Source organism: Gracilinanus agilis, chromosome 4, assembly GCF_016433145.1.
Source record: "Gracilinanus agilis isolate LMUSP501 chromosome 4, AgileGrace, whole genome shotgun sequence".
Classification (NCBI taxonomy): Eukaryota; Metazoa; Chordata; class Mammalia; order Didelphimorphia; family Didelphidae; genus Gracilinanus; species Gracilinanus agilis.
Window position 1 is genome coordinate 397,823,581 of NC_058133.1, and position 25,060 is coordinate 397,848,640.

Consider the following 25,060-nt stretch of genomic DNA (forward strand, 5'->3'; position numbering starts at 1 on the left):
TGAAACTGGATTTGAACCCAGGACCTCCTGCCTCCAGACCTGGCACACTATCCATTGAGACATCTAGCTATGTCTTGGTACTCTAGGCAACTCTAAAGACTGTTGGTTGTAGAGAAGATGCCCACTTGCATTTTAGATGGAATTTCTTCATCAGAGTTCCTTTTACTAGTGAAATCATAGATGTGTGGTACCTATTCCTTTCTTTAAAATTTAAGTAACAACATCATGATGAATCTATGAAAACATCATAAATTTTACTGAGATTAATTATTTAGACATGTTGCTAGTTGAGCATGTTGCTTCAGTATCTTAAATTGGAGTATTTCTTGTTTTAAATTATTAAAAATATTTTTGAGTTTAAGCCTTGAGTTGGACACATTTAAAATTTAACTGTTATAATTTGAATAACTTATTTTAATTCAAATATTATTATTTTAGATGTATCCTGATATTTATAGATTATAGATGAGTTGAAGAAGGAGGAATATTGGGGGGATATTGGTTTGAAATTTTGTTTACTTAAAGGACTTTGACACCTATTTTGAAGTAATTAAAATATTCTGAAATAATGACTTATTTTGTAAGATTAATAATTGTGGATGCTTTCTTGATGATGTTTTTAACTGAACACAATTTCGTTTCTATAGTCTTCTGATGGTTCATTGTTCTCTCCAAACTTTTTGCATCTTCCCCCATCACAGATCATCTCCATTTATAACTTTTCATCCTTTGTGGTTCTTGCCTACTCCTTAACATATTTTCATAGAGAATCTCAAATGCCCTGCAGGCCTTCCTCTGATTCTTTTAATATTTCATGGGTGCCAAGGCAGCATGCTAGATGTCTCTTTTATCTTACGTTCTCCCTGCATGATTGGGCCATCTTTTTTTCCAATCATACACATTTTCAGTGTTGTCTTTTACTATTCTTGCATGTTCTTAATTGTTGATAATATGTTGCTACAGACTTTTACCAAACATGCATCTTTCCACGACTTGTTGGAATCCTCTGTAATTTTGATTCTTCTTGGATTGTGCTGTTCCATAATTTATTAATTTTTATGTTTACTCCATATATATTAATTGAAAATACTGACTTTTGCAGTATTGAGCAGTTTGGCTGCATTAGAAATGAGATAGGTTCCCAAGATTCTATCTGACGTCTCTCTTCCTCAGAGAGAATAAACAGGCTTTGGCAGATAACTTTTGCTCACAGACCACACCTTCAGAGTGACTGAGAAGTATGGTGGTTATAAGGTCCTATAATGTTTATCATTTGACTATAAAAAAGCTTTTGAGTTGGTGAAGCAATTTAAATGTAGCCCTTTTAAGATTGTGCTCTGATGAAGGGTCTGACTTGCATATGTTGGAATTATACAAGATTCTACTGTATGATAGCTGTGACCACAAAGATGACTTTGTTTAACAGTCTGCTGAAAATAGAAAAATATATGTACAGCAAAGTAGGATATTTTGCACAAAGTCCAGATAGGCGAAATATTCTCTGTAGAACATTTTTCATGCTGTAGACCAGTGGTTCCCAAACTTTTTTGGCCTACCACCCCCTTTCCAGAAAAAATATTACTTAGCGCCCCCCTGTCACATACTATCACTGCCCCCTTACAGTTATTCACCGCCCCCAAATACACCTGTGGCTATCACCACTTCCCCCCATCACTGTAGCACCCACCCACCAGGGGGTGGTGGTACTCACTTTGGGAATCACTGATATAGACTTTTTTTTATAGAAGTTTAGTGACTATTATCGATTAATTCATAGATGAAGTTTTTAAAATGCATAAAATAAAGTGCATATATTTATAAAAGATGTATTGTATCTTTTACATATATAATATTAAAATATATTATATTGAAATGTAGTTATCAAAATGCAGAACAAAACCCCACGTTAAGAGCCCCTGCTATATATAGATGACAAGATTTTCTATTTTCTGAGTACATAGAAGTCTAGACTACTAGACTTCCTTTTCTGTAGTATAGAGGCAAAAAAATTGAATTTAAAAAGTGCCTGGTTCAAATTCAAGGTCTACTACTTACTATTTTGTGTGACCCAGGGTACTTGTCTTTGCTGGATCTCAGTTTCCTCAAATGTGAACTGAAGTTGAATTAGATGATCTCTAAGTTCTCCTTTTGCACTGAATCTTAATGATCCAAATGAAATCTACAGTCACTTAACCCTTTGTCCAGCAAAAAATGAGTGGATGAAGAATGTATATAACTTGGATTATAATATGCAATTTAAAATTTTTGAATATTCATTTCAAAAACTAAAAGTTGGGGGCTTTTCAGTACTTCTAACTCAAAATACTACTGGTTTTAATAATACTTCAGTTTCCATACTAAAAACTACTGTCTTTGGGATAAAAGAGGATGCTTATTAGTATTTTGATATGACTTCTGTAAAGTTTCAATGACTCCCATCACTTTGAACTTCTTGTGGTAGGAGAGAATTATTAAAGCGTGTTATATTGTATGTATTATTAGGCAACTACTTAGGGTTTTTACTAGAATTTAGGCTTGACTGTGGTCCTTGATTGTGTGGTTTAATTTTAATCTTAAGTATGTAAAATGTGTTGACACTCCCTCTTCTTTGACAAGCCTTTCTTTGTTGAAACAGATCTTATAACTTGTCTGTTGGTTGCTAGTCTTGCTCTTAAAAAACATTTTTGACCTGTAGCCCCCAAGGCTTTTTATCTGTCAGTTCCAGACCCTAGGAGAATAGTTTTTTGGCTGGAATCTTTCTAAGGCTTTTTAAAAGGTTAATTGGGAGGGGAGAGTTGGAGAAGAAAAGGGGATGTTTCAAGGAGCACTATAGGGTAGTGATTAACATGCTACAAAACAGTATCTGGTGTTGTTAGTTGAGGGTGTGGAAGAGCAAGGAAATTAATTTCAAAGTGATGGCCTAATTTGCTGTAACATGCTGGCATTTATTTGCTAAAATATGTTAGTCTGGAAACAGTCTTAGGAGTTGGTATAATGACATGAAAAATTAGCATAAATGGGAAAAGAATATAGCATGTGTCATCATTAAAATATTCTGCATGTATAATAACTTTCCCAGTGTATTCTTCAATTTGGCAAGTCTGCTCCCCCTACATGACTAAGCACATGGCAAGTTGTTATAGCTTTCAAAGTGGAACACTGAGAAACTTCCAAGTCCAGAGTGTCTTCTTATCTTCTCTGTTTCTTAATTGCTTATTTTTCCAATATTACTGAAATAATTCCATAAAATAGTGTTCTTTTACTCAGATTTTCATTGCTTATGAGAATTTATTCATTTTTACTAAAGGGTAAGAAGTAGGTCCTTGCCGACTTTTTTTCTCTCACTCTCTTTTCCTCTCTTTGTGGAGTATCAAGTTATATACCATTAGACTGCTCGATATAAAGAACTGAACTTGTGGAGTCAATGAACTAACTTAGTAGTTATGTGATTACTTAGTAGAATTAGTTGGTTGACCAATTTATATTGGTCTCTTAGGTAAACAGTATTATAGTTATTTACTTAGGTCATAGAAAGCTAGAGTTTTCTTAACTTGGCCCAAGATCCCAATAAGAATAGCTCCATGTTGGGTAGAATCCAACTCTTATCATTGTTTGAACATTCAAAAGATAAAAAAATGTAGATAGTTTAATAGTTTAAACAGAGCTGATGGGTGGCACTGTAATAGAGCACTAGGTCTGCAGTCAGGAAGACCTAAGTTCAAATTTGGCCATAAACCCTTACTAGCTGTGTCACTCTGGGCAAGTCACTCAACCCTTTTTACCTAAGTTTCTTCATTTGTAAAATGAGCTAGAAAAGGAAATTACAAACCACTCAAGTATCTTTGCCAAGAAAACTAACTGGTGTCATGAAGACTCAGACATGACTGAAAAAACTAAACATATAGTTAGAATTATTTTAAAAAATATAGTATAAAATGTCATAGTTTTGCTGTAAAATTGCCACTTTTCCTTCCTTCCTTCCTTCCTTCCTTCCTTCCTTCCTTCCTTCCTTCCTTCCTTCCTTCCTTCCTTCCTTCCTTTTTCCTTTAAGTAATGTACTGAAAATGGAGAAAGGATAATTGCCCACTTTATATTCTTCAGAATTTTACTTGATCTTTGAAGGAGGCATGCTGGAAGAGCTTTAAACGCTAATTTTCTTCATCAAAATAGTTGGCACAGGTTAGATATATTAGGCCCTTTCTTCTTGGTCTCCAGCATTTATTTGCATCATTTGTCAGTCTTCCATTGATATCTGAATGCTTGGCTACTCTGGGAAAAAAACAGAAAGTTAAATTATTCAAGGAAAACCTGATACTTTGGCATGTTTACATACTTTTAATTTAAAGGTAAATAGATTTGTGGGTTTGAACTGAGGGTGTGAAAGAGTAGATTTGGGAGAAAGTTAAAAAGCAGATTTGTTCATTTGAATTGGCCATCTACACCTTTTGGAGATATTCATTATGTTATAGTGGTTTTTAAATTTAAAATATGGTACCTGCACCCTGTTGCAGGCATCATACTGTTTCTAACAAATATCCTCTACGATGTGGCAGAGTACAGAGCTTTTCTGGTCCTGCCTTAGATGTTTATAAGCCTCTAAAGGAGGAGTGATAGGAGTGTTGTTGTTATAGGATATGTTGCAAAGAACACCGGATTTAGAATCAGAAGACCTGAGTTTGAATCTCTGGTTTGCCCTTTAACCAACTACTTGCAGATTTTGGCAAGTATCTTGCTATAAATACATGAGTGTTGTGTCTGTAGCACTTCCCTGGTTTATCAGTGTAATAAGCCAGTCCAAAAGTGTCCTGAGATTAGTCTGACACAATTTGGTGTTGGTGAATTCATGTTGACATCTAGTAATTATTGTTTCCCTTCCTAATTTTTCACAATTTCATCTACTGGAGGGAAATTTTTTTCTTTTTTTCACATTCTGCCCAGGATATATATCTTTACCAATCTGATATATAGGAAGATTTGAACTGGAAGATGGAAAAGTTAGGTAGATTCATAACTAGTTGAAAAACAAAGAGTTTTATATCCAAACAGTTTTTTTCCAACAGGATCAGTATCAGTCTACATGAAAATGTCTGACATGGAGTGCTGTTTCTGTTTTTAGCTATTTTATGTTTTTATTATAACTTATAGGAAAACATACATTCAAAATTTTAAAGGTGCATATTATTTTAAGGCATATGCCAGCCATATAGGGGGGTATGAAAACAAAAAGGAAACAGTACTTGGCCTCAAGGAGCTTATTTATGTTCCCACTTGGTGGTTATAGCATGTACACAAATCAACATAGTCCAAGGAAAATGGAGGAAGGAGAGACTACTAACCACTGAGGAAAGGAGAAAGGGCAATGAGGAAAGGCTTCCTTGAGGAATTGGCCCTTTAAATAAGTCTTGAAGGGAAAGTAAGGCTTCCTAGTTGAGGAGTACATAAAGGACAATTTGCAGATATACAGAAAGGCAGAAAGTAAGCTGTTGAGCTTCTGCAATAGCAAGTATTCCTATTTAGCTAGAACATCTAATTCATGTGGGAGGTGGTAGGAAGGACCATGAAATAAGACTGGAAACTGGATGGTAGATGGCCTTAAATAGCTGGCTAAGGTGTTTTTTTTTATTTTATCCTGTAGGCAATGGAGAAAGTTTTTGAGCAGGAGAATGACATGGTTCCACCCATTCTACCTAGATTTGAACCCCAGCCCTGCTACTTACAATCTATATATAGTCTAGGTAGAATGACTCCAAATCCAATGAGTGACTCTCTCCTATCATGCCAGTTTTTGGGGTTGATAGGAAAACTCAATTCCTTAACAACAGTGTTTACAATTCAAAATCATTATTTATTTCCCCACCTAGTCCTGGAATGTGGATGCAATGGCATTACTCAGCTTCTACCTTGATTTAAATATTGCTCTATTCTTGAACAAACTTCTTCATTTGAAGATCATATTTTTGATAACTTTCATTTTGGGGAACAGATATGGACATTTATTTGCACATTATTTGCACAGATATATAAAATAATTTATTTTATGTTTGGACATATATAAAGGAGACCTTTGAATATGTTGTGGGAGAGCTTTAAGGTAAAATCCTGGATCTGGACAGGTTGTCTTTGTCAAAAATGACAAGACTCTTAATAGCTAGCTTAAAAACAAAAGAGATTTATTAATTTGAATGTAGGTCAAATGGTTAAGTCAAATGGGATGGCTGAGGGAGGCAGAGTGGGTGGAATGCTGCCTTTTAGAGGAGCTGTGTTCTGGGCTTTATATACCCTTTCAACAACAGGTCCTATAAAGGGGATAGAATGATGATGGCATGTTACTGGGTCTTCTGGAACCCAAGATGGGTCATGTGGTTATGTCCTGTGCCTCAAAATCAAAAGGGGGTGAACCGTTCAGTTTAGAGGATAATCAGATATCTGGGATATAAAATAGATGCTTATTAGGAGCAACCTGGGAGGGGCCTATTTGTGCTCATTAAGCATGAGGAGAGAGGCCATCTTCATATTAGCTTAAAGTTACCTTCCTTTGCATTGTAGGAATGCAAGCAAAAATGAGTCTTTTATGTATTCTCTGACTTAGGACACAGTCTGGGATTTTTGAGTGTCTAGGGGAAGCCTATACACCCTATATAATTTATACATACAACATCAAAAATTCTCCTATTTGAGTTTAAACTGGTTTTGAATATTTAAACATACTGGTTATGCTTTTTTTTTTTAGATACTTAGCAAATTTTTTTGGTTGTAAGATTCCTCTGAAAATGTTCTTTCAGACAATTTAGACTTGTAATCAGCACTTGATTGGCATTAATGATAAAACATTACCGTTCCTGTAACTTGATAGTTAGGATTTCATATTGCTTGTATTGTTTTCTAATACCACATTTTGGAAACAACATTAAGCTAGGGAGTATCCTAAGGTGAAAACTATGCCATAGGAATATTTGTGTTAGGTAGTGGGGACATTTAGACTGGAGAAGAGAAAACTTGGTGATTGGGATGGTGGCAGGTATCTCTTTGCCAGTAGATGAAGAACTGTCATATCGAAGAAGCATTAGACTGATCCTGGCTTGGCCCCAGAGAGCAGAACTAGGAATAATGGGTAGAAGTAACAGTGGAGCTAATTTAGTCTTCATATAAGGAAAAAACTTTTTAGCCATTAGAACTGTAGGATGGGCTGCTTTAGAAAGGAAGAAAGGATACATTAAATTCCTACTATGTGCCAGGTACTGTGCTAAGCACTTTGTTAAATATTATCCCTATTTTTATAGTTGAGGAATCTGAGGCAGATAGAGAGGTTAAATGGCTTTCCCCTGTCACACAGCTAGTTAGGTCTTCCTAACTCCAGGTCAGTACTGTACCACCTAACTGCCTCTTTGAAAAAGTAGTGGAAGCCTTCTCACTACAGGTCTTAAAAGTAGAGGCTATATGACTTGACAGTGCTGTAGAAAGGATTATACAGTTTAGTTATGACATCTATCCCTCCCATTTTCCAAGGTTCTTTTAATGCTACAGAGAACTTTATGTAAAACAAGTTTTTTTAAGACCATATGCAAAATACAAGGTGAAAATTTAAAATAATGAGATGGTGTGGTGTGCACAACCTACAAGGAAACATCTGTTTCTTCATAGTTACATCTTAAATATTGTAAACTTGGTTTTTTGGGGCAGACAAGGGGTGGAAATCAATTGACATTTGAAACTAAGTTTATCTTTATTGAGAAAACTATGAATTTCTTTTTTCTTGCAGCAAGATTTCAACACAGGTGAGGATTTTAGGGTTGTATTTCATTATATCTCTTTTAGAAGAATAAAGATCCTTGCCAAAAGGAGAACAGAATAAAAATCTGTGAGTTGTAATTATTGCCCTAGGTAGGTCAGTAACAGTTTATTTACTTATGCAAGGTAGATATATAAGGAAAATTAAGTCATTTGAAGATCTGAACACTAGTAGTGTAAAAGTTTTTGATCAAGTAGGTATCTTAAAGCAAATTGATTTTGAGCTGAATGAAGGAAAACTAGGGGAGAATGCTGGTAAATATTTCACAACTGGCTATCTGGGAGACAAAGGACTATGGTACACGTTTTAAATTGCATTATGAACATTTTCTCCATCCTTTTCTTAAGTTTAAGACAATCAGTCAATCAATAAATAAAGCCCTGATTTTGTAGTGTTTGCTAATTTCTAAAGTGTAAATGCTAACACTGGAAATTTAACAGTGGGCCCAAGTGGTTTTACTGGTCCCAGCACATTCCTGAGGATAGCCTAAAACAGCCCAAAATAATTCTCCCACTTTGGTGATCATCCCAATAGACTGACTTAAATAGTCACAATTTCATATCAGAAAGAAAGGCAATGGTAGACATATATTTTGGTTGAAGTGACATCTTGCAATTGACCTCAGGTCATATAATATATGTCCCTACATATGTTATAGGATTAAACCTAAAGTCATTTTTTAATTTGGGCTTGAGACTAAACTATACAACTTTGTCTTAGATAAGAGATCATTCTTCTAAATTCTACTTCTAATAATTACCAGTTATATGATCATTTTTTAAATTTGTAAAATAGGCATAATAAAACCTGTTAGAGTCTATATGGCAGAGTGGTTATGAGTTTCAAATGAGATAAGATGTAAAGTGTTTTTTTAGATATTAAAGTGCTACATAATTATAAGCTACTCTTATGATTTATTGTTTATTAATAGAGGGTACATCAGATCATACATAGATCTTGAGCTAAAAGGGACCTTAGAAATCATTTATTCCAACTCCCCCATTTTCTAGATGAGGAAATTAAGGCCCAAGAGAGGTCATTACTTGACCATGGTCACATATATTAAGTGGTAGAGGAATAATCTGAACTCCAGGCCTTCAGATATCAGAATAAGTGCTCTTCCAAATTATCCCCATTGACTATTTATTGGGTAATATATTCTGAATTTCAGTACTCTTATTTTAATGGTTTTAAGGATATTTTGTGTGTGTTTGTGATGGGGTTAGACTAATTTGAGCAATAGATTGAGGAAAAATATATTTTAAAGTTCATAAAAATGTTATTGCCTAGTACTCCTTAATATTTTCATTAAGTACCTGGATAATGGAATAGTTTCAGGGTTGCCAAATTTATTTGCCTCCTGTGATGTGTATCAAATTGGTCATAGACCTGTACTGAATTTAAACTCCGTAGTACATTCTAGCTGCCAAAGGTGCTAACATCAGCACATCTGTGCTTAGCCTAATATTAAAAATACTTTTTGTTTTCCAGTTCTCAGTTAAATAAGAACTTTACCCTTTGTCTTCAGTTAAAAAGGAACTTTCCCCTATTCTGCCTCTCCCCTCACTTCTCTTCCCCTCTTCAGCATGAATAATCACGTAGCAAATAGGGTAAACCTGAAGTTAGTGATAGATTAGCAAGTGTCAGGATCCTACAGGCAATATTTTAAGTCAATCAAAAAGCATTTATTAAGCACCTATTTATGTGCCCAGCCCTGAGGATACAAATCAAAGAATGAAACAATTCATGATCACAAGGAACTTGCCTTTTAATCAGAGAGGCAGCTAGGGCCAATATAAGCATAAAGTGTTCCAAAAGTCTCTTAGGACATCCTGCATATAGAATAACCATAAGTAAATGCAAGGCAGGGAGAGGGAGTGCATGAGCCTCAGGAAAGGTGTTTTGTAAAAAGTGGTGCTTGAGTGGAGTCTGGGAGGAAAAGGAGGATTCTATGAAGTGGATGTGAGGAGGAAGGAGTGCTTTCGTGGAGGTGTAGAGTGCAGGGCTGTGGCAAAGGCATGGAGACTGGAGACAGTGTCATGTGAAGGAATAAATAAAGGCTGGCTTGGCTGGATCCTAAGTATGCTCCAAAACAAATATAGTGAGACTGGAGAAGGAGATTGGCCCTAGCTTGGGAAGGGGGCGGGCTTTAAAAGCTGACAGAAGAATTTATTTTTATTTTAAGAGACAATAGGCATCCACCGGGGTTTCTGAGTTAAGGCAGTAGCATGGTCAGATGTACATTTAAAAAATCAATTAGACAAATTTGTGGATGATGTATTGGAGTAAGGAGAAATGAGGCAGGAGCACCAAATGAGAGATGATGAGGGCACGAATTAAAACAAGGGTGGTTGTTTGATCAGGAAGATTAGAATCAAGAATTATGGGAATAGAAATGGCAAGATTTGGCAATTGATTAGATCTTTGTAATGAGGGAGAGTGAGGAGTCATGATTTAGGCTCAGATTATGAACCAGGTTGCAAACCTGAGAATCTGGAAGAATGATGGCATCTTTTTTTTTTTTAACAACAAACTTCCACATAAGTTTTCCAAATATGATCCATATTGCCTCCCTCCCTTCTTTTGTCCCCCCTCCTGGAGCTGACAAGCAATTCAATCTGGGTTATACTTGTACTATCATGCAAACCATTTTCATATTGTTCATTTTTGTAAGCAAATAATCTTATAGAACCAAGGCCCAAAACATATATACCCAAATAAACAAATGATAAATCATATATTTTCACCTGCATTTCTACTCCAACAGTTCTTTTTCTGAAGATGAATAGCATTCTTTTTCATAAATCTCTCATTTGGCCTGAATCATTGTATTCCTGTTAGTAGCAAAGTCTATCACATTTGAGCATACCACAGTGTTTCAGTTACTGTGTACATTGTTCTTATTCTACTTATTTCACTCTGTAGCAGTTCATGTAGGTCTTTCCAACTCTTTCTGAAACCATTCTGTTCATCATTCCTTATTGCACAATAATATTCCATCACCAGAATGCTGGTGCCTTTGACAGAAATAAGAAAGTTTGGAAGAGAGAAGTGGGTTTAGGGAGAAAGGAGTTTGAGATATCCTTGGCACGTTCATTTTGAAATATACAATAGGCAGTTGTTGGTGGAGGATTGAAGCACAAGCTCGGCGTAGAGGATTTGAATGAATATACAAATAAGTAAGTCATTTGCGTAGAGATCATAGACTCATTAGAGCTAATATGGTAGCAGGTAGTTTGTAGATAGAGATGAGCAAGGGGGACCCAGGACAGAGCTTTGTGGAAAATACCCTTTTAGGAGACCCAAAATAAGCCAGGAAAAGAGGTTGAGGAAGAGTGAGCAGGCAGCAGGAGAACCAGGAAAAGAATGTCATGAAAACCTGAAGAGAAGAGGAGGCATTATTTAAAAGTGGAGGGTTGTCAGTAGTGTCAAATACAGGTCAAGAAGGATGAGGACTGAGAAAAGATAATCAGACAATTAGATCATTGGTAACTTTGGAAAGAGTAGTTTGAATTGAGTGATGAATTCAGAAGCCATATTATAAAAGGTTAAGCAAGAGCAATTTTAAATACAATACCTCTTTTCTGCTTTTCATTGTATAACATACAATGTTCATATTTATTGATGTTTATTCAGTTCATAGTAAGAGAATTAAAAGGAATGAGAGGAAATTGTTGAAGCAGCAAATTTGGATAGTTTTATTTTTTAGTAGTTTAGCTGAGAAAAGAGTAAAACGGTAGGTTGAGGGTTTGAGGAAATGGATGAAGGAGAGTAGGGCTCATTTGAAAAAGTAGTACAGGGGAAAAAGCAATGGATAGAGGGAGAGTTTGTGGATTAGAGAAAGAAAGGGAATGATTGAATAGGTAATCTGTTGGAAAAGTCAAGGTGAAGTTGAGATCAGGGGCACTCTAGATCCTGGCAAGAAGGATCACTAATCAGATACTGGGGGGAAGGGAAGAGAGGGTAGAGGATGATATCAAAGGGTTTTAAGATGAGCAGAAGAGAAAAGGAATTTGTTATAAATAGTTTCAGTTTTCTCAGTGAAATTAAGTACTGTGAAAGGAAACTGGTCGTTAAAAATTTTTGGTGATGTTAGAGAAGGAGAGATGGGACTGGCATCTTTTAAAAGTTTTTTTTTTAAAGTATTTTTGGATTGTTTTCTGTGTGCCAAGCACTGTACCTAAGAACTGGGGATACAAAAGCAAAAGACAGCCTTTGCATTATAGGAGCTTCTATTGCTATAATAGAGAGACCACATACTTAGGGGAGTATTGTTCAGGGAGGAGGGTGCCTCTGGCACCTTAGATAATGTGTTAACAATTCAGTTTGAGGGTGACAAGTGCTCTAAGATTTTAGAATTAAATAGACTGATGTTTGGGAGGGACATAAGCCAAACTAATTGGAGGAAAGCTAAATTGCTAATATGAGATGAGCAACACACTGGCACAGGAAAAGATCAAGGTGTTAGCTCACATGAGCTCAAAAGAATCTACTATGTGGCACCTTTTATGTAAAAAAAAAAGCAAATGGTGTGATGCTATAGGGCATATCCCTGGAGATTTTGTACTTTGTAATTTGTCATATTAGTGCCATTTCCCTTTTTGTTGACCAGTGGTCTAGCCCAGTGCTCGAAAGTCCTTAGTAAATACTTATTGATTTAATTTGGCTTATTCAAGTGAATAACAAATTGTGAGAAAACATTTTAAATTTACCTTTCCACATTCGCTCTTTGAGAGCAAGAACTTTTCTTGGCCTTTCTTTGCGTACCCAGCTCTTATCAAGAGCCTGGCACATAATATAGTAGGTACTTAATAAAAATACTAGTAGGCTGACTGACAAACACATGGCATATAGTGCTAAAAGATAATTTTCTCAGTGGTACAAGGATAAGTAGTATTACAATATACACAAAGGAGAAAACATTGTAGGTGGGAAGAAACAACATAAAGAGGCCCAAATCAGCATGGCTCATTGGGTAAGACTTTCAGGGTATGCCATTATAACTTAAATTTGAAGAAAGTCAGAATATGGAGATGAGGAAAGAGTTCTAAACATGATAGACAGCTAGTGAAAATGCTTGGTGTTGAGAGTAGAGTGTTTTGTTGAAGCAAAAGAAGCTAGTGCTGATGAAGAGTATGTAGGATACATAAAGTGTGAGAAGACTGAGATGGTGAGAAGTGTGTGAGGGAATAGCAAGCTACTTTGGGTAGAGTGGAGGGTGGGGCTATGTTTTAGCTAGAAGGGAAGCTTGTGAAGCACACTTTAAAGAAAATGCCCACAGATTATAGAAAAGATTTGATGGAAAGCTGGGTACAATAGAATCTTCTTGTGACACATATCCAAGTTCTTTCCTTACTTCAATGAAGTCCAGTCTAGGTACTACCTCTTAAAAATGATTTTGAGTTCTATTTTTCCCAGCATCTCCCCATCCTACAGTTAGGTCATAAATCACTCACGGTTCTCTAATGTTTTGTACATGTATTTGATTCAAACTCATGTGCCTTTATCATCCTTCTAAATTGTAATCTTGAAGGCAACAACTAGGTTCTTTGTATCCAACGGTACCTTTCATATAATGTCAATTTAATAAATATTTATTAGATTGAACACTAATATTGCTTTCTTTTCTTTTTATACTATTAGCTTTTATTTATTTAGAATATTTTCCATGTTTCCATGATTCATTATTTTTCCCACCCCTCTTCCCTACCCCTTCCTGGAGCTGACAAGCAATTCCACTGGGTTATACATGTATCATTGTTCAAAACCTATTTCCATATTATTCGTATTTGTATTACAGTGATCTTTTAACATCAAAACCCTAATCATATCCCTGTTGAACCATGTGATTGATCATAAGTTTTCCCACTGCGTTTCTGCTCCCTCAGTTCTTTCTCTAGATGTGGATAGTGTTCTTTCTCATAAGGTCCTCTGAATTGTCCTGAATCATTGCGTTGCTGCTTATACTATTAAATTTTTGAAAGTTTGTTGCCGTTAGCAAAGATCCTTTGCTTAGAATAATTCCTTTGGAAGCCTATAATTTATATTATGCTTAATAAACAACCACATTATAAATTTGTTTCCAACAGCATTTTTCTCAGCTTTATTGATGAAGACCTATAATAATTCAGAAAGTAGCACATAGAGGCTTTTGTTCAAGTTAACTGAGGAGTAATGTAGGATTGTAAGATTTTTAGAACTGGAAAAGACCTTAGAAACCACGTAATTTAGCCTTTTCATTTTATGGATCAGGGAACTGAGGTCCAGAAAAGTCATCTCAGTTTATGTGGGATACATATTTCAGTGACTTGCAGATTTGTAGAAACTTCAAAATCTGAAGCTATTGAGCTTTCTGCAGAGTTGTGTGGAATCTCTGGTAATTGCTTTCTCTTGTGTTTCAACTTAAGTAGTCCTTACCAAGTGAGTTTTCTAATATTAGGAACATTTAATTATGCAGTTTTCCTTAAGTTCAGTTGAAAGTCTACCTGGTCAGGCTTTGGTTTAATTTTATATCAGTTATTTGTTTCACTGAATTTATTTCTTTAGGATGATTGCTTGTGTTATTATCCAAGAGAGCCTTGCCAACTCTATCAGAGACTTTTTACTCTCAATCCATCGAGCCACCCAGCTGCCACCACTCCTTACCATTCTTATACCTTAAGGTTACAATCACTGATTTTAACCAGAGTAAGAACTGGGGAATGAACAGGTGGTACAATCAATCAAAGTCCATTTACTTGCTGATTCACTGAGGGTGGGAATGGGGAAGATGTAACATTCACAGAGTAAACACAAAGTAATTTGAGAAGAAAGAGGGACTGGGGTTTTAAGAAGTTTCCCAAAGAAAGTAAAATGTGAGATGCATCTTAAAGAAGCATAGTCTCAAAAAAAGGCAAAATTAAGAAGGAAGCATATTCAAAACTTGGGGGATGCCAAATGTTGGGAACAGCCTTGCAGGAAACATCAAATGTGAGCTCCCTGAGGGCAGGGACTGCCTTGACTGTTTTTGGATCTTTAGCACTTAGCACAGTGCCTGATCCATAATAGGCATTCAATAAATGTTTATTGATTGACTGATTGATTGATAGTGTAAAAGGTAAACATAAGAAATGTTCCAAAAGGTAGACTGGAACTCAACTGCCAAAGGTTTTAAAGCATCAGATTTGTAGGCACCTCCTATAACCATGTATTAGAACAGTGATGGGCAAACTTTTAAAGAGGAGGCCAAAGGAAAGGAAATGCTCATCTGTTAGTCTATTTCTAAGGCAACTCTTTTGAAGTTTCATGGTATTATATCCTACTCATTGTATTCATCAGATTAGGAATAATGTCACTCAGCCAGATAGAACATTTCAGGCCCCCTTCCCCACACACACACATCTGGTCCACAGGTTGTAGTTTGCCCATCACTGCATTAGGCTATTTACATAGAATTTTTTTTAATCTGGAGCTGTGAATTCATTGGTACAGGGAGCTCCTGCTGAGTAATTTCATCTACCAATGTGGATTGACACTTTCTTGGCAATTTACAATCTGAAAGAATTTCCTGGAGGTACTCAGAAGTTAAGTGACTGGCCAAGGGTCAAAACCATTAAAATCATAACCAACTCTTGTGTCAGCTTACTGCCTCTCTACATGTACATAGTATAGGTACTTAGATCTCTTACCTTTGGCAAGTCCTCACCTTCTCTAAGGTATGGCCTAGAATCAGGGTTACCATATTGGATATGTTTCCTTGTATAAGGAATGAACATTAGGCAATCTTATAGAAATGCTTTTCTGGTCATATAAAATAAGAACCTGCCTTCTTTAGAATAATTTTTCTCACTTGTATTGGTATGGCTTGATCATGAGTAGCATTTCTATATGCTTACTATGTTTTACTTCATGCTTCTCTATGGTGACTTGTTTTAAAAAAAAAGATTGAACCTCATTGAATAAAGTCATTTATCGGAACAACATACATATATCTAATTATTTGCCATTCCTAAGTTCATGGATATTTACCTGTAGTTACCTAAAAAACAACAAAAACTTCCCTCCCTCCCCAGAGAAGGGGTGGCCATGAAGATCTAGAGCAAAGTGCTGTCTCATTCCATATGTATTTTTGGCTCTGTTGCAAAACCTTGATAGTACTTTTTGCTTTATCAGGCTGGGTCAAAATGATAGCTTTTATCTCAGAACAGGCATCAATCAGCATGAGGCTCAGTGTAGTGTAACATGAATGGCAGTAAGTGTCCATCTTGGTTGACTTGTCTGTTTTGTTTTCCTCAGAAGCACCTTGTGCCACGCCACTCATCTGCAGCTTTGGAAGGCCAGTTGATCTGGACAAGGATGATTACCAGAAGGTGGTCTGCAACAATGAGCACTGCCCCTACAGCACCTGGATGCATCTTCAGTGTTTTTATGAATGGGAAAGCAGCATCCTGGTCCAGTTTAACTGCATTGGCCGAGCTCGGAGCTGGAATGAAAAGCAGTGTCGCCAGAACATGTGGACCAAGAAGGGCTATGACCTCGCCTTTCGCTTCTGCTCCTGCCGCTGTGGACAGGGCCACTTGAAGAAAGATACAGACTGGTACCAGGTGAAGCGGATGCAGGATGAGAAAAAGAAGAAGTCCATGTTAGAGAAGAGCAGTGGGAGGCCAATGGCAGAGACTGGGGAGGAAGTAAAAAAGTGTAGGCCTCTTAACAAGGCCCAGAAAGGCCTGAGTCATGACCTCCCACGGCGACATTCCATGGACAGGCAGAACTCCCAGGAGAAAGGGGTCAATGCGGGAGGCTATGGAGTACGCTCCCCCTGTGGCTCTCCTGGCCAGTCTCCCCCTACAGGGTACTCCATTCTCTCTCCTGCCCATTTCAGTGGACCTCGATCCTCAAGATACCTTGGGGAATTTTTAAAGAATGCCATTCACTTGGAGCCACATAAAAAGAATATGGCTGGCGGAGGCATGTTCCGAAATGCTCACTTTGACTATGGGGCAGCTGGCTTGCCAGCACATAGGGGTGGGCACTTTGATGCTCCAGTGCAATTTCTGAGGCGGCTTGACCTTTCAGAGCTCCTGACTCACATCCCCAGGCACAAGCTGAACACTTTCCACGTAAGGATGGAAGATGATGCCCAAGTAGGCCAAGGGGAGGATCTACGGAAATTCATTCTTGCTGCCCTTAGTGCCAGCCACAGAAATGTTGTAAACTGTGCCCTTTGCCACCGGGCCCTTCCGGTATTTGAACAGTTCCCTCTAGTGGATGGAACCCTGTTCTTAAGCCCATCAAGACATGATGAAATTGAATATGATGTTCCCTGTCACCTTCAAGGTATAGGTGTTAGTTCGCCTTGCCTGCTTTCCCTTTTTAAAGCCCAGGAATTGGTTTTCTTTGTCGCATTTTAGATAGATATTGCTATGTTGTTTTTAGTCAGATACTGGATAATATTTGAATGTTTGTTATTTCAACTTTACCCAATGATATAGTAAAAACTTGATGTCATCGTTCCCAGCACAGGGATATTTTCTTAGTGGAGAAGGTCATTTTGTGTTTGTGTTCTCCAATGAAGAGAGATTTGTTCAAGGCTGCTGGTGTGTAGCAATTCTCTTTTGATCGTGTGAGATTTCAAAGAATGAATTGAATGGCTTACTCTGCAGCTTGCAGGAAATAAGCTGCTGTTGCAATTTTTTTTTTCTGTCAGTGTCTCTGGAAAGCTATACATAATAGGCTACTTTAAACTCTTCATTCCATATCATGGTATATCAGGATTGAGGAAGATGAGGGTCTGGAGAGGCTTGAAGAGGTTTTAAGTCTGGTAAAGTAGTCTTAAGGATGCCTTGGGGAGCAGGGATAGCAGAATTTAGGTCTATCAAGGACTGTTGAGAAAATGGCTTAAGAGAACCTCTTTTTGACTATTTGTAACCTGCAGAGACTTTTTGTTTATTCTAGCCCTTAAAGGAAAAATCAAAGGAATTCTCTATATTTGAGGAACCTACCATTTCAAGTAGAACACAAAGATAGGTTATATTAAGCTTAGAGGAAAAAAAAAAAACTTTTGAGAGGCTGTAATCTCACAAACAATGTGAGCACATGGGTGGGGCTGACCTTTACCCTTTCTTGCTAAACCTGGTCTTTTTATTCAATTTAATAGTTACTGAGTGCCTGTATTGTACTAGGTACTACTGTAGGTACATAAACATGAGACATCACCCCTGCCCAGTTCTCCCAAGGAGAGAAGTATATATTTGGGGAGAGCAGATAGATACATATAAGATGGATTTGAAGTCAGAAACTCAGTTTGCACTGGAGCTCTTTCCCTTATACTAATTGTGTGACTTTAGGCTTAACTCTCTTGGCCTTAGTTTCTGCATTTCTTAAATGAAGGGATTGAAGTAGATGACATTTAAGGGCCTTTATAGATAAAAAATCTATGGTAATATGCCCCTGATTGCAATAAAGAAATAATGATAATGCAGAGAAATTCCAAAATAAGTAATTGGATATATTCAGAGGAGATAAAGATTGCTTTGGGTTGTAGTAGAAAGGGAAGGCTTTTTTCTTGAAGGTATGATTAAAGTTGGACCTTTGGTGGAAGGTAGGTAGATTTTGGGTGAAAGGTGAGTAGATTGAGAAATGGAAGCCAGAGAAGAGATATGGTAAAATTCAGGCTATTTTCAGGAAATTTGAGTAGATGTTTTGCTGAAGTAGACCACTTTTGCAGAAGCAGAGATATTGTAAAAGTAGATTGAAGGCCATTGTAGAGATCTTGAATGCTAAGCTAAGGAATTAGTATTTTATCATGCAGTCTTTGGGACACCATTAAAGGTTTTTGAAAAAGGAGTGGTATAATGAAAGTGGTATTTTAGGAAAGTTAGTCTAGTAGCACTGTACAGAATGACTTGGTAGAAAGGAGAGAGAATGGAGGCAAATAAGGAAGTTGGTGCATTAGTCTAGGCACAAGTTGATAAAGATCTAGAATTAGGGAATTGAATATGAATAGAAATGAAATGATAAATGTCAGAAACATCTTGAAAGAAGAAACTACAGGAATTAATGTCAGGGGGTAAAAGAAAAGGAGTCAAATTCCAAGATGTCTAGTCTAGAATACAAGAAGAGGGGGGTTGTACCCCCTAAAGTAGTAACGTTAAATCTTGAAGCATTTATTAATTACCTTCTATGTCAGACACCGTGCCATGTTCCAGAGATACAAAGAAAGGCAATAAAACAGTCCCTGCTTTCAAGGATGTCACAGTCTAACATGAGAAACAATATGTCACCATTTATGGCCAGTAAGATATATGCAGGATAATAATATGTATTAAGATGAAGGATTATTTGTGGAAAGACTTATTGGAGAAGGTGAGACTTTAGCTTAGATTTGAAAGAAATCAGGAGATGGTGATGAGAGAGAGTTCCAGGCACAGGGGATAGTCAGTGAAAGTGCCTAGAGTCAGTACATGAAAGTTTCTTGTGCAAGAAACAGCAAGAAAGCTAGTGTTAAACAGGATCATAAATATGTGGAGAAGAATGGGTAGAAGATTTGCAAGGTAGGAAGAGCCAGATTATGAAGAATTTTAAAAACTTAATGGAGGATTTTGTATTTGATTGCTGGAATTTATCATATTTAGGGAGTCATGGTCGTCTTGTGTGGTAGGAAGATAAATTGGACACTTGAGTGGAGGATAAACAAGAGTGAGGAATGATTTAAGGCAGGGAGGCCAACTAGAAGGTTATTATAATAGCCTGGGCTTGTGGAGATGAGGGTGGTAGCAGAATCAGAGAAGTGAAGGGAACAAGAAAAGTTACAATGGTTTAAAAGACATGTTCTAGTAACTGATTGGATAAGAGGGGAGAAATGGAAGAGTGAGGTCTTTTAATGAAAATAGGAGTCTTGTAATAAATTTAAGGATTTTATTATGAAATTATAGATAGATAGAAGGGAGGGAAAATGATAGAGAGAGAGATTGAGAGAGACAGAGAGTAACTTTTTCATCTAAGAGACAGAGAGAGATTGATTTAGCCGCCTTCATATACCCTCCTGGCTCCCTGCCTTCACGTTTAGGCTGACATTACATTCAGGCTGATGCCAGGTATGTGGGTTATGGACATTGGACAGAAGATGACGTCACATTTGCTAGACCAGAGAAAGATGGTAAATTTCCTTCACACAAAGGAAAATGGGATAAGTTAATTATGATAAAATTGTTTCAGATATCAGTGTTAAGATTTGTCAATAGCACGTGCTAGCATTTAATTTTCAAATTTGATGGCTTTTCCTTAGTCCTAGTCCTTCTTAACCTCTATGTAGCATTTGGCTATGTTGATCACCCTCTCTTCCTGAGCACTCTCCTCTCTAGATTTTCTTCCTACCTGTCTTTCTCAGTCTCCTTTTCTGGTCCTCCATCAGTTGCACACCCACTAATGATATACCCCAAGCCTTTGTGTTGAACTCTTTTCTCTTTTTTTTTTTTTTAAATTTTTTTTCCCTCTAAACTATCCCAGATATCTCAGCCCACTTGAGTTCATTTATCATCTTTATACAGTGATTCCTAGATCCATATATCTAGCCCTCCTTTTCCCTGGGTTACAGACTGGTATGACCAATTCCTTAGGGACATCTCAAAATAGCTTGTTTTTGTTTTTGTCAAGAAATATAGACATCATCATGTCCAAGACAGAAGTCATTATCTTTCTCTCAAAATCCTCCTCTTTTCCAATTTTCACTAGTTCTAAAGAGGGTATTTTCATTTTTTGAGTCATCCAGACTTGAACCCTTAGTGTAATTATCCCTGACTCTTTTCTTACTTGCTACACATAGCCAGCCTCACTCTGAAGCTTGCCATTTTTACCATTACAACTCTTATTTACATCTCCTTTACGCCACTCAAGAATCTAGTTTAGTTCCATGCTTTTTTAGCGCCTTTTAACTATTGAAATAGCTTTTTAATTAGTCTTCCTCCCCCAGCTCTCTTTCTCCATTCCAAACTCTTCCTCCATTCACCTGCCAAAAGTGATTTTCCTAAAGCCAAGGCATGTTCAGGTCGCCCCCTCATCCCATACCAAGTAAATGTCAGGGGCTTCTTATTACTTCCGAGACTAAGATCAAAATAAGGTCCTTCACAGACTGGCTCGTTACATTCCTATCTTTACAATGTTTTCATACTTTATTCCCCTCCATGTATTCTATGTTATTGCTACATTGGTCTGTTTGTTCCTCATATTTGACACTCTCCTCATCTCAATTCCTTTTTTTTTTTTAAACCATTACCTTCCGTCTTGGAATCAAGACAGAAGCGCAATAAGAACTGGGCAATGGAAATGAAGTGACTTGTCCAGGGTCATACAATGTCATACAATAAGGAAGAGTCTGAAGTCAGATTTGACCTCCCAACTCTAGGGCTCATTTCCTTTAGAAGTAGCTATTCCACAGTACTGGAATGCTTCCCTTTATTAGCTCTATTTCTTGGTTTCCTTGCCTTCAAGTCTCACCTTAAATCCTGTCTTCACTAAAAAACTTCTTGATGTTTCTCCCAGACCCCACTACTGCTTTCCCTCTGAGATTCCTTCCATGGGCTTGGTATCTCATATGGACCTAATTACCTACCAGAATACATGTTCTTAGATGCTTTTTGATTGATAGATCTTTCTCAAATGTTTTAATATGGGCATATGGAGTATTGGAACTTTGCCATTCATTATGCCACTTACTGTGCTGAGTAATGCAATATCAAGCCAAATGGGGCTTGGAGCCTGGTTCTTTAATACTAATTAACAAGAAGATATTGTACTAACACTGTTTTATCTATAATGGAGATGACCGTGTCATAGCAAAGCTTTATTTATATTTTTTTTTTATTTAAACCTATTGGGTTAGGCATCGGGGGTTAAGTGACTTGCCCTGGGTCACACAGTTAAGAAGTGTCTAAGGTCATAGTCCACCCCAGGACCTCCCATGTCCAGGCTTGGTTCTCTATTCACCGAACCATCTAGCTGCCCCTATAGCAAAGCTTAAGATTGTTTTATCATATGAGGAAGCCAGTCCCTTGTAAGTAAGACCTGAATTAGAACTTTTTTGTCTGGATTCCCAGATGTGTTAGGCTACTTGTGGCTTTTTCTTGACAACTCTGCTCTGCTCCTTGATATGGATCTTCATAGCACACACTGACCACATGCATTGATTGAAATGTAGGGAATTCCATTAAAATCAAGGTCATTCATTACCATGCACATGTGTTCACTTATATAGAGTGCTCTATTCATCAAAGGAGAATCCTATTGAATAGTTGAAGACAAATGAATAGTTGAAATTTGGAAGTGAAGAGGGAGAAAGTACACAGAAGAAAAACAGGGTTAAGATTTACAAAGAAAAAAAATAGATCTCAGTTTTCTTCATCTGTAAAATGTGAGGGAATGGTACCATATAGTTTTCTAAGGTCTTTTCTAGCTCAGAATCTATGAGACTAATTCCCAGCACCCAGAATAGTGCTTAAAATACAGTAGACAAAAATGCCTAGTGATTGATTCCTGTGAATCATAAAAAATTATAATAGCAATTAAGAAAAATATGGAAGGTAAATGTACAGTAAGGGATTATTGACTGTACCACAACTTTTGGCTGAGTTTGGGTCAAGAGTACAAAAGAAGATGTTGACCCTTTTTTATAGCAATAACCTCTCATTATAGGGCAATACCTAAATCATAGAGTTAGGAAAGTCTTAGACCACTATCCCTTGTAAATGATATTTACCTTACTGGATTGTTTTGAGGATAAAATGAGATCATTATTAAAAGTGCTCCAAATACCACATGAAAATTCCGCAAAATAGGTACTACTCGCATTATCCCTGTTTGGCAGATGTGGAAACTGAGGCTCAGGGAAGTCAAGTGATTTTCTCATGGTCATACAGCTATTAAGTTTCAGGGATAGGACGTGAGCCTGACTCTTTAAGTTCTTTACTTTCTCCACTGTGCCACTCACTCATTGCTTAGACCAGGGAATCCAAGATCTCAGTTTTGTCCTTTCTATGGTCAGTTTTCTACAGAGAACTTGATTAGTTATAAACTGTAGTTCTTATCCTAGCTAACTCTTTCAGATCAAAGAGTGTTTGGGTAACTTAGCTGATACCTATCATTATTGAGAAAAGCCAACCTAATTTTGCACCCCAGCTCAAAGCACATGGCCTGCTGATATGGTTGTCAGTCCTGCTATTCAGTTATAAGAGGACATCCTTGGAGCACATGATGCACATGACTTATTTTAGTTTTATGTTTATCTGGGCCCATAAAGTTGAACTTTTAAAAATCTGCTCTAAAGCTATGTGATAGACAAATGCAAGCAACATTTTTCATTCTAAGAGGAAAAAAATCTTTATTTTAAGATATGAGTGACTTCAGAATTGTTTATTTTTTATTTACAGGGAGGCTTATGCATCTGTACGCTGTGTGCGTAGACTGCTTAGAAGGGGTTCATAAAATAATCTGCATTAAGTGTAAGTCTCGATGGGATGGAAGCTGGCACCAATTGGGCACCATGTATACCTATGACATTTTGGCAGCCTCTCCATGTTGTCAGGTTGGTATCCCTCTTGAAGAGAGCAACAAATTGCATCAACAACTTCTTTTCTGTATCAGCTTTGTGAGGCCCTGTGGGATTACTTCATCCTCTGAAATCTTTAATTTCAACTCTTTGGGGAGATAGAAATATGAAGAAGCAGCTTCAGTAGCTTGCAAGATGGTGTTTTCACATTCTCTAAGTCAAGGAAGTTTGTACTAATCATTCTAGTGTGTTTCTGGCATCCAGAGAGGAGGAAAAGATTAATATAAATGAATAGATTTAAATAATTCATAAAAATGTTTAATTGGATTGCTTAGAAATATCTTTGTTAATTTTTGGTACTTTAAAAATAATAATTGTTGTTTAAGTAGCATCTTCAAGAAGTGCCACTTAATAGGAAAAGTTTTTTTTTCCTTATAAAATTATTAGGTGTAACTTTTCATAAAAGTAACTTTACATAACCTTTTACTAATTACCAAACCTCATTCTTCTAAGAAATAAAATATGATTTTGAAAAGAAAATGTTTTTTTCTGTTAGCAGTTCATCAGAATATAGACTTCTACATTTGTGGGAGTTCAGGTTGGCAAGATCTTCAGTTTTAATCTAAAGTTCAGAGGTTTTCTTAGGAGAAATATGATAAACAAAACTCATTTTCTCAAATGAACTCTAACCCTAGATAAGTAGTCTCAGATATCTGAGGCAGTGATTCTACTAAGCTTTCTCCAGGAAGCCACAGTATTTGTGGTGTCTAAAATCTTGAAAGTTCATGGAGAACCTAATTCCTTTCCTATCAGAGGTAACTAATTAATTAGCCTGAAACTATTCCAAGTAGAAGAGCATATTATTAAAAATTTCAAAGGAATTAGATGTTATAGCCTCTCAATCACAGACAGGACTGTACTTAGTATTAGTAATTTAATAATCCAGTGCTTCATTCCTGGAATTCACTCCTCTTTAGAATCCCTTGTTTCCTGAAAAACTCTGCTCAAACAACACATTCTTCATGAGGCCTTTTTTGGTTTCCCTCTGCTATTAATTCCTTCCCTGATTAAAATTTACCCTTTCTTTATTTCGTGTAAACTTATTTATTTATTATGTCCTCTTAAGAAGATGTAAGTCCCCTGAGGCCAGGGATTGTTTCAATTTTATTTTTGTATTCTTAGAACATAGCATTGTGCCTAGCATGCAGTAGGTGCTTAATAAGAGTAATGCTTATTGGTTTCAAGGTTATTTAAGAAATATTTTGGGGTAATATTAGCTCTTGTGTCATATTTTTAAAGTTTACAAAGCACTTCCTTCTCAATAACTCTGTTAGTGAAGGCATTATTAGTCCTTTTTAGAGGTGAAACTAAGGTTTAAGAAAGTTAAAGGGTGGTAAATGAAAAGAATAATAAACAAGGAGTCGAAGAACCTAGTTTTAAATTCTTTTGCTGCCACCTGCTTACCTGTGTTTTCTTTGATGAGCAAGAGTTAAGCCTGAGTTTGAAACCTATATCAACTGTTTTGAAAGCTATGATCCATTTAAACTCTTAACTCATTGAGTATCAAACTTATAAAAGGACCTTAGAAATTATCTTGTCCAGTTTTGTCACTTCTCTAGGGTTATGTAATAATAGAGCTGGGATACGAACCCATGGATATTCTTTTTACTCTTTAATTTATGATGTCTTTGTAAGTAAGCTGAAATTCAGCCAAGATCATCTATGTTAAAATGATTTATAAACTATAAAGA

General features: G+C 36.7%; 1 protein-coding gene across 1 annotated transcript in view; it reads left to right on the forward strand.

The window, feature by feature from the left end:
- The window catches only part of HECA (hdc homolog, cell cycle regulator), a 45,866-nt gene that overhangs the window by 19,213 nt on the left and 1,593 nt on the right, over positions 1-25,060 (forward strand). The window contains exons 3-4 of the mRNA XM_044674623.1: positions 16,064-17,104; positions 23,191-23,345. Of these exons, the coding sequence (XP_044530558.1) occupies positions 16,064-17,104; positions 23,191-23,345 (1,196 nt within the window). The remainder of the gene's footprint in view (positions 1-16,063; positions 17,105-23,190; positions 23,346-25,060) is intronic.